The 10352-nt window shown below is 40.6% G+C and overlaps 1 protein-coding gene across 1 annotated transcript; it reads right to left on the bottom strand.

Moving 5' to 3' along the window:
• Nucleotides 1-359: 359 nt before the first annotated feature.
• Nucleotides 360-10115, bottom strand: nxf1a (nuclear RNA export factor 1a). Its single transcript, XM_056438906.1, has 21 exons — nt 9879-10115; nt 9148-9358; nt 8221-8389; nt 8051-8134; nt 7731-7835; nt 7486-7566; nt 7015-7084; nt 6708-6796; nt 6489-6596; nt 6272-6381; nt 3936-3972; nt 3717-3785; nt 3474-3529; nt 3129-3236; nt 2843-2901; nt 2625-2740; nt 2483-2525; nt 2309-2387; nt 854-1036; nt 703-763; nt 360-619 (listed from the first exon to the last, which is right to left on the bottom strand). Exons 1-21 carry the CDS (start codon nt 9904-9906, stop codon nt 581-583), a joined length of 1905 nt encoding a protein of 634 aa, XP_056294881.1. The 5' UTR covers nt 9907-10115; the 3' UTR covers nt 360-580.
• Between the last annotated feature and the right edge of the window lie 237 nt (nt 10116-10352).

Raw genomic sequence — 10352 nt, 5'->3', positions numbered from 1 at the left:
CACATGATTTTGTATGTATAATGTTAACATGTAATACTATGTGTCAACACTTTAAGAGCTTTATCATTTCCATTTGTGTATGCTCATGCTTTAACTCCTAGCACAGTTGAGTTTGTGTTAATCAATGGTACTGTATGCCACTTACCCTTGGGATGAAGCAGCTTAATCTATTAATTAGGTTGTTACACTCTTTGTCCCCTTAATAGCATTTTCTTTTAACGAACCTCAACTGTACATCACTTTGTTCCTCAATCGCTAAAACTCCAGAAACTTCCACATTGGGATGTTCTCATTGTGGCTGAAGTGAAATGTAACTAATAATGTTTCATTGTGAAACAAAAGACAAACAACACTTTAAACCATTGGCTATATGTCTTTATTCCTATGAAAACATGAGTGACTTCTATACAAATGACCAAAAACTAAAGGTAACAAAAACAACCCAAAATGGTGTCATAACATCAGTCTTCAGGTCAAACAGGCTGTTAAAACAAAATAGCAAACTTGATAATTATTTTTAATAAAACAAAAAGACAATTAAAACTGCACATTTTATTTCACGGAAGTATGATTCAACTCTTCATTTTATGAATGCAACTTCAGGGATCTTGCCATCCGTCTGGAAAAAGAAAGGAAACATTTCCGTGTTTTTATACAAATTATTACACCTTTATGGAAATGCTGAGTAAATCATCATATTACCTTTAACTGAGTGAAAACTTGTGCCGCTTTGTTGAAATCCCACTCATTGTCTAGCAAACACCTGCAACAGAGAATAACGGTTACAATATATTAAGAATAAAGAATGTCATGCAACATTGAAAACGCTATTTGCAAAAAACACAAGACTTACTTTTGGGACCATTCCAAGTTCATGCCAGACTTTTGCGAAAAAGCCGTGATCATTTCCTGCTGCGGTGCAGTGAGGGTGGGGACGGGGCTGGAAGATGGAGTTGGGGCAGGAGCAATAAAAGCTCGGCGGATCTCCTCCGTTGTGGCCATCCGGATGAAAAGCTGGTCGTTCACAATGCACAGACTGTGGCACAGTAGACATACAATAAAGAAAATAAGATCTCATGGTGGGGAAGTAGTTTTGAAGATGCTGACCAAATCCCTTTAGTCATGCATCTACCATTTTGGGCACTTTGACTTGTATGATACTTTTCAAACAGAGGCAATTTAACCCTTGTGTTGCCTTCGGGTCATTTTGACCCGAATCAATATTACACCCTCCCCCCGCCTTCGGATTAATTTGACCCCATTCAATGTTTAATGTCGGTGTTCTTTCGGTAGTCAACAAACAAACATAAAGTACCACACACTTAAACTTGGAAAACAATATTAATTCTAATAATTTTCTGGAGGTTTTAATTGCTGGCGTCAAATTGAACCCAAAGGGTAAAATATGTTAGTAAATATAAAGGTAACAGGAGGGTGAAACATTGAATCGGGTCAAAATGACCCAAAGGCGGGGGGAGGGTGTAATATTGATTCGGGTCAAAATGACCCGAAGGAAACACAAGGGTTAACCACATTTTATATCAAGTTATATTCTCAAAAACATTGATACAGTACCAACTCACATTAACCCAGCCACAACACTAGATGGTAGCATTCATCCTAAAATGATTTAACTGTTTTTGTGGGGAACTATTTTAATGCCAGAATTAACTCTAGTCTTTGAATGCTTGTAATAAGGTGGGATTTCTTTGTCTCAATTTACAAAAAAGAGACGGCAACACATATTATACATGCTTTAGTTGTATAGGCCACCATTGTCCACCATACAGGTAAAACGCTAAACAAAGTTAAATAAATGTTCTGATGATGAAAAGCTACAGTTTGTACCTGGAGAATACAAGACAGTTGTAATCTTGTTAGTCTCCGTCTGCCACAACATGAGGAATCATGACCGATAACATCAAGCCTTGGATTAATTAATTAATTATTTTTTGCATTGAATACCTATTATAATATTTGTGTTCAATATAAAATCATAACTTCTATACTTTTTTGTATTTAAGCTGTAATCAGAGTGGACTTCATTACTTCTAAGGGGCAGCAGCGAACAGGAGTAACATTTCAATAATGTGCAATTTGAACACAGTAGCAACATGTAAAATGCTGAAAATAAAATCTACACTTTCATTTTAACAGAGACGCATACCATATAACAGTAATGTCACTGTTAAGTTCTTTACAACTACATTTTCTGCAAACTCCACATCTGCTGTTTATATTTTCCTCTGGGAAAATGTGAAGGACAACAACAAGATGATTCAAGCCATTGGGAGCTCACTAAACTTACCCAGAATTTCCTGCCGGGACTGTGACAAAAACTCGAGAGAAAGCCATGGTGGACTCTCGGGATTTACCATCAACAGCAACTGAAATACCAAATGAGAAACATTAGCAACCAAACCAACACTACTTATCTTTGCAGTGGATGAGGAAAAAAAATCATGATGACAAAACAAGTCACCTTCTTTGAAGACTCCGCTCACTGTGAACGACAGCAGCGTGTTCTGTAAAAAAGAACATTTTTGCAGTATAAATACAGAGAAATTATTCACAGAGAGAGAAACGGATAATGATGAGTGCTGACAGAACAAACATGATCTCACCGTGAAGGTGTTTACGTCAACATTAAAGGAGGCAATGTCGTGCTGAGTTTTGGGCAACTCGTTGAGGAAAGCCACCACGTTCAGTCGCGTGTGCTTCAGAAGCCGAAACCGCACAGCTAGGAGGCAACATTCAGAGAGGTGAACATCCAATCCCACAAACATTCAATCTCAACAATTCGGATTCTGCAACAGGTCAAGAACTTGATGGATAAACTCACTGGAGTCTTTGATTCTCTTCAGGTTTCGAGTGTCTTTGTGATACTCTCCAAGACTGCTCCTAAAACAAGGAGAGGTGGACAGATGGAATCAATGTAAATCATTATTTAATAACCAATTTCTACAAGATCATATTTGAGGTTACAATATAACAAGTACAAAGTTACATTATTTAATTACCAATTCCTCCTAAAATGATATTTGAGGTAACACTGAAACACTTAACAACCCACTCACTTCATGCATTATTCAATGTTGCTACATGCATACAGAAGTGTGTGTTCTTACCTAGAGGGGTTCTGTGTCGTGTATGGTGTTGTGAGGGATAACGATGCTCCGTCATGGTACGCATCCAGGAGGGGCTGCCTGTCCCCAGAGTCGTAGATACTGTAGTATCTAAAGCAATCACATATCACTTGATTTAGTTTTCTTGCATGTAGCCCCGTGATTCTCTCTTGCATACAACCGTTTTATAAAACACGTTAAAAGCAGTACTGGTGAATTAGCCACTAGTAAGGTCCCGTTAACAGTGCATTAAGACAACAGCCATTTAGGCAGTCGGGCTTATGGAATGGTGCCAGAAGATTGTCAACATAACAAATAATAAAAAACTAAAAACAGATAGAAACTCACTGTGTCAAGAACCGAAGGATGAGGACCTTGATTTCATCAGAGCCAAAGCAGCTGCCCTGGATTGTCAAATGAAAAAAAAACATTTGTGAGATGCATAAAAAGACAATAACTGTCCTGAGACATTCACATTACTTATGAAATAACAACATGGAGTGGTTCCACTTCATGTCACTGATCCAGACAACATCAATGTCAATTTGAGTAAAAATACACAATTAAATCACAGAAGCTAAAACAAGTCACCTTGCAGGGGGGGATAATGGTTGGCGTTTCCACATCAAATCTAATGGGCGCGGGGAGGTCATGACCATCCTAAACAGAAACCACAAATGAATTAAGATGTAAAAGAGAGAAATTAGCACGAGCAGAGTTTTCTGCATTTTTATATGAACTTCTTTAGTGACATGACCACATTAAAATGAGGATACTTGCGAAGAAATGAATGAGCAGATTTGGACTTACCAGTTTGAGAAGCCGGGGAAATTTCTGCCGCACAGCACTAGTACGGAACACAAATCAAAAGAGGAGGTTATTATAACAAACTACACCACGGAAATAAATCATAATCACTAATTTAAATAGCACCGTCAGTCACACCTGCTGACCCATTTAATGTCATTTTGAGACTTCCAGTTTAAGCTGATAAACTGTCAAAACTATTTGGGAGAATACAGTCATGTACAGATACACGCGGATGAAGAGTAACTACAACCAGTGCCACAAGGGGTTTATTGTTTTTCATACAAGTAACATTTGCTACAAGTGGGCTATCATTCATTCCTTCCTTCCTGTTCATGATGTGCCATTCAATAACTCGCCCATCCCAAAGTGTACTTACCAGTTGGTATACTCACCCTCTCCCCCAGTATGGAGACACAGAGATCTGACACGGGGAAGCAATACAAGCACACTTCTTCTAGCGCAAGCATGCAAACATGCAGAGACCCACAATCTACCAGACTGCACTGAAACCAGCAAACGCATCCATTTCTAATTATCTGCTGGGAGAGGGGTGGTTACTGCGATATCTAGGGGGAAAGGGATATTTAGTCAAATTCACACATACCACGAGCACAAGTGGTATAACATTCATGCCAATCACCATCCATCATGCGAGAGTCGTTTTGTCTGCGCCCATGATTATCAGCAAAGAAAGACAACCTGATCAGATCTGAAACAAAAAGAACAGCTGGCCTCATAAGTGAGCTGGACGCAGCACTCCCACCACTCATCCTAGTGCCTTCCCGTGCTGCACACTCAGGGCCGTTATCAGTCAAGCACCTCGAAGCCACCACCGATTCTGAAGAGATGGGTCTTCATGCGGTACGCTTTTTATATTTTGAGCTCAATTTAGACCAACACCTCTAGTTACAGAGGGACGGGGAGATCATTACACAATGGACTAGAGTGATCATTCTCTATTCTGCTCTCTCGCTACGGTATTTTTGAGCTTTTTTGTACTGGTCACAGACAGATACTGGAAGAGGAAGTAGTGTCTTCACGGTTTGTCATTTGACTCATTTCAGTCAAACTGGACTTCAATTTCCAGTTGGGAAGACATTTCTCTCAGAAGTTCGTTAAAGGCATTTGCCAAACTCTCCACTTCATTCACTGAACAGCAGAGACCCGTTTAGGCCAAAGGGAACCAACTTAGTGGAAGAGACGGACTGCTTTCTCTGTGCGGCCCTTCAACGGTCATGGATAATGACTCGTATCCCTCTCTCCGCCTCAGCCCAACAGCGGTTTCTGTCGAGCCCCATCTTCTCTTCACGGTTTCATTGAGTCAGAACTCATGGGGAATGAGGCTGAGTAATCGTGACTGTGCCTGCCTTAGGTTGTCCCGGTGTTTCGAGGTGGGATCTTACCCGTCATGGGCTATCCAGCCTTCCATACTCGCCTTTTATAGGGGCAGAGTGGGCAAGGGTGCCAAGAGGGGAGGGGAAATCATTCGCGGTGGATTTTCTTTGTTTCGTCCAAACATTTGTCGACACAACTGTGCATTGCCCTCTTTCCAATAAAAACCTACACTGTTATACAGTACGGCTCAAGATTGTTGTAGATTCATATATTTTGGGAGCAGTTCACAGTAAATTGTATTCAAAGGTTGTCTAGTTCAATGTGTTTCTTTTTGCAAAGTGCTTCAAGAGTTATGCATCAGTAGCAATGCAATTTTGTTTTGCAGTAGTTTATGGGATGAATAACCAGGATGTCAGTGGGGGAGTGCTGGGTACAGCATCACCGAGAACCATACAATTGACCAGAGCTTGAAAGAGTCTGACAGACAGAGAAGCTAAATAACTGGCAGAGAGGATGGCTGTTTAAACTGTGGAGAGTTTAAGCAAGCTGAAAGGAAGCAATGTGGAGATGCATCGTGGCTTGATGTCCTCTCAGCAACTTTTGAAAGTAAATAATGTTTAGTTTATTGTGTGAAAATGAAATGTGAATCATCAAGTAGGAGGAAACGTGTGGAACAACCAAAAAGAGTGAAATATAGTGCATGTTTCTTTTTTCCATTTCTCTCGCCACACAAAGTATACAAAAATACAGGGTGATAAAATGGTTAATGTCAGCTTGCTCTTCTCTCCAAAAGTTCATCCTTGACTGCCGGAGAAATGGTTTCAGTTATTATGCAGGCATAATACCCACCCACACATAGAAAAGGTTTCTTGGTCCTCCGTTGAAGCACGCTGCTGCATGCTGGTCATACAGAAAAGACTAATCTTGCACACAAACAGACACCACCACTCTGTCCCTTCCATTAAATCTTCTCTCCTCACCCCCTGAAATCCATGACTGACCTGATGTACGAGGCCTGATCCTTGAAGAGGTCGCACAGAGGGTTCCTGTTCAGCCATAGCTCCACCAGCTTCAGGCCTTTCACCTTTTCCAGCTCGCGGTCTGACTTTAGCTGGACGAAAAGAAACAGAACAAGTTGGTTGGAGAAGAAGATTTTAAATTAAACCAGATCATGGAGCTGGTTATTAACCGTTCAATCAACTGTGCAGCCACTCTCACCTCATTGTGGGAAAGGTTGAGGGTCTTCAGATTAGGCACCTTGGTAACCAAATTAGTGAGTTCATCCAGTTTTTGAATGCGGTTGTTGCTGAGGTTCAAGCCCGTCAGCTGGAAAGACATACATGTGTTAGCACATTCAGTTTGACCATTCACTTCATCCAAAGCAGCAACGATGTGCACCGTCATGCTGACAACAGCTATTAACAGTGTTAAATTTACCTCTGGAATGTTCTCTTCAATGATCTTTATGACAGCTTCCATGTTGTTCTTCCTATTCAAGACGACTTCAATGTTTTGGGAAACCAGGTCTGTCAAAATAAGCAACAAAAAATGTCAGTAATAGTAAGGGAATAAAAGAAAATATAAATCTAAAATAACATTGTAGTGAAAATGTATTTCAAACTGAATGTCTAGATCCCCGTTTAGCACAATAAAACGTACAATTAGTCAAGTGGTTGTCTGTGGTTGAATCCGTTTTCTGTGTCTACATATGATTTGAGTGTGCAAGGGATGAGTGTATAATCACCTGGGTCTGTTCGGATGTTGTTCAAGTCCAGTGCTTGCTGGGAGCCATCAAAACGTTTTGCCATGCATTGCTGTGAATGAAACAGCAGACAACATGAGGACTCATTATAGAAAACTCCTGCAATGTAATTCGATTGGGCAAGAAAGTAGAAAAAGGGACCAAACTACCAAAAACATGAAATTGATCGAAAAAAGTTTGGAATTCCAACAAAATTATTACATTTCTCAAAATAACTTTTTACTTGCCATGTCAAGAGCAAATTGAGTCATACCTTAGTTACTTTATTAAAAGCATGTAAATTAACTGATAGACCTCATGGCAATCCTCATTTTTTAAGCTAATTTATTTTGATCAACACACAATATTATCAGAGATTCTACATTTTAGAAATTTACATTACAGTATTTGCAGGACTTTTACAGTGGTCAATAAATGTCTGAGCCCCCATAGTTTATATTTTCTCTAGCTCACCCTCAGGTGCTCCAAGTGTTCAGGTTTCAGGTCAGCGAGGAGGAAGGATGGTGGAGCACTGGGGTTGACGTGCACTTCCACCTTGAAGAAACAAACATCACATGTCATGATGGAAGATAGTAAATAGAGATGTATCTTATATTCAAAGGACAATATGAGGTCTTAACTATTTTGTGTTGTTATTGTTAAGCCGCCAGCACAGCTGCAGCATTAAGAGCGAGATATCCATTATTAAACCAACTTACCTTATAGCCATCTGTGTCTGTGATCTTGTGAGAACATTTGTGCAAAGCAGTGGCAACAGAGGATTCATCCACATAGAAATGGACCCTGGACTGGTCAACGTAGAACTGTAAAGACGAGGGAGAGACTAAATTAACATATGCAAAGATTATGTCTACAACCACCATCTCCTTAAAATCTTCAGCTTATAAAAGTGTCAACATGGGGAATGGAGATATGAGTATATGTGTAGCTTGTGCATTTAAAAAAGGCACACGGTCTGCCTTAGAAATTACAAAAATACGTTTCTAATTGGTAATCATAAGACATCACAACACCTCACCTGAACAGCCGTGAAGGGAACCGAACAGATGTTCTGAAGAGCAGGCAATAACCATTTCTTGTCATATTTTCTTCCATGCGGTATCTGTCACAGATGAGAATCAATGAGCTCCTTTAACAGGTTAGACCGTAGATGTACAGATTTTCTGTGGAAACTGAAACAGTACACACCGTCACTTTAAACCAGCCGGACCGGCTCCTTCCTCCTCCATTGCCACCCCCACCTCTGTCTCCTCCTCTACCACCTCCTCCTCTACCACCTCCTCCCCCTTTGCCTTGGCGCCCGTCTCTTTCAAAGCGTCCATCTCCTCCTTTCCGAAAAGGTCTTCCATATGGGTTGCTAAAGAAGAAAAAACAAGGCCTTTTATTGAAACAATCCTCCTTCAATCAGTGTCGACCACAGGAAGAAAACTGTTTACATTCAATGTTTCTCACCTATTCTTATGATTAAAAACATCCATTTGGGGTCCATTCACAAAACACCAAAGCAGTCCCTTTCCCCATACATCTTTTATGATCATATACCTTTCATAGTGCAGTTACAACATCAACTGTCCCTGTTTTTGAAATTGTTGTCCATCATGTCATGCCAGTGTTTGTGGCTTGATAAACAATAAAGGGAACTTCTCATCAAACATTGCTTTATAGCTATATTAGTGATGGAAAACTCCACGGTGTACCTTTAATACATGTACACACACACTGGGAGCCGTTATAAGTTTGCACTTGCCAGCCTTTTCCATAACTGTACTCGTCACCAACTAGTATAAATGAAACAAGTCAACAGTGATACAAAAGTCAACCAAAGTACTAGATTGAACTCGATTTTCTTTCTTTTGAATGTTTTTTTTGAGGCACCTTGAATGGATACATGACAGTGTTTTCATATTCTGAAAGCAGCTTGGGATACTTCATGTGAAAATGAGAAGACTTTTGACTTGCTCTTCCTGTGACTCTACGTGGTTGAAACAGATCCACATGAAATAATTCAGGTCTTGTCATTTGTGGGTGGGATGGAAAATATTTACTCTGTTCTGTAAAATAGTTTTTCCACCACATGGGTCCCAACTATTTCAAATTTCTTAAAAGCACACTTACAATCTGTGCTGGGTGCTGTTGTCCTGAGAGCCGTCACTCATAGTCACATCTGCATCAGTATCTTCAAGCTTAGACCGTGGCCCAGGAGCTGCAACGCCTCCAGAGTGGCCTCCCCTTTGGCGGTCTCTGCGAGACCTGTCATGCGACCGACCCTTGTTGGAGCCTCTGCCTTTACGGTTACGAAATTGTGGTCCAGTTCTATCATCATGCTCTGAGAAACAGAAGGGAGTTCAAAAGATAGTCAGTTTTTACTTGCATATCATACAACATACAGCGAGAGAAAAAACTTAAAGTCCAATCAGTCAAACGATATCATTCTGTTGGAATACAAATAGAATTAGGGTAAAAATATAAATGCACTATTAGACATAGTGGAACCACAATGTCTGTCAATGATGGCAATATAATGATATTAATAAATGAAACAAAACGTGCACACCTTCATTTCCCGCTATCTCAGAAAAAACATACACTTGCCTTAACGACCACTCCAGTAACAGTAGTCCGTTTAAAGAATACATTATTGTAATAATAAAGTATATTTACGTGTATATAGCTAGTAATCAAATCTCCAAAGTGTGTGGGAGGGCAAGACATGATTTTACCTTTCGGGCCACCAGTGCGTGTGACCTCTCTCTTCACCGTAAAGTCCCCTGGGTCTGAAGAAAGCGGTACATGTGGCACAAAAGATGTGGGCTAAAGTTAACGCGGAAGGGAACACGCTCGCTTACCGTTGTAGTAATTTCCGCTGTCCGCCATATTTCTGGAAAAGTGCTAAGATGAACACACAGGCCTTGATGAAAATACAAGCAGTGCTTCGTTTATCTACTTCACGAAACACAAATGCAAGGCTGTAGAATAAGTTCCAACATCCCAAGTGAAGGCGTCTGTGTCGGAGGAAACACGAAGTCGAGCACGCCGCGACCACAGTGTGCGCGCGCGTGTGTGTGTGTGTTCTCCAGCTAGCTGGCAGCTAGCGTGTGCTACTATGCGTTTTCGAGAAGACAACGGAAATACAACCCGTCTCGTCGAACACGTTTCTCTTCCGGGGCAACACAGCGGCGCGGGACATTCAAACATGTTTTAATCTGCGGGGGGGTTACAAGACACTGAACGCGTCACAATATGGAAATTGACGATATTAAGTTATATATTGCTGATGTTAGCTTTTACTTGATATCAGTGGTTAGTGGCCTGTAAGAAAA

This window comes from Pseudoliparis swirei, chromosome 19, assembly GCF_029220125.1.
Source record: "Pseudoliparis swirei isolate HS2019 ecotype Mariana Trench chromosome 19, NWPU_hadal_v1, whole genome shotgun sequence".
In the NCBI taxonomy this organism is placed as follows: Eukaryota; Metazoa; Chordata; class Actinopteri; order Perciformes; family Liparidae; genus Pseudoliparis; species Pseudoliparis swirei.
Note: the sequence above shows the minus strand (reverse complement) of the source record. Positions and strands in the feature narration are given on the sequence as shown.

Bases quoted from the DNA above. Each gene is read 5' to 3' on its own strand.
- nxf1a (XM_056438906.1), bottom strand. From the start codon at position 9,906: ATGGCGGACAGCGGAAATTACTACAACG. The intron at 8,135-8,220 runs GTGTGTACTGTT...CATCTGTGACAG, and splicing joins CCGGCTGGTTTAAAGTGACG to ATACCGCATGGAAGAAAATA. The intron at 7,567-7,730 runs GTAAGTTGGTTT...TGTTTCTTCAAG, and splicing joins CAGACACAGATGGCTATAAG to GTGGAAGTGCACGTCAACCC.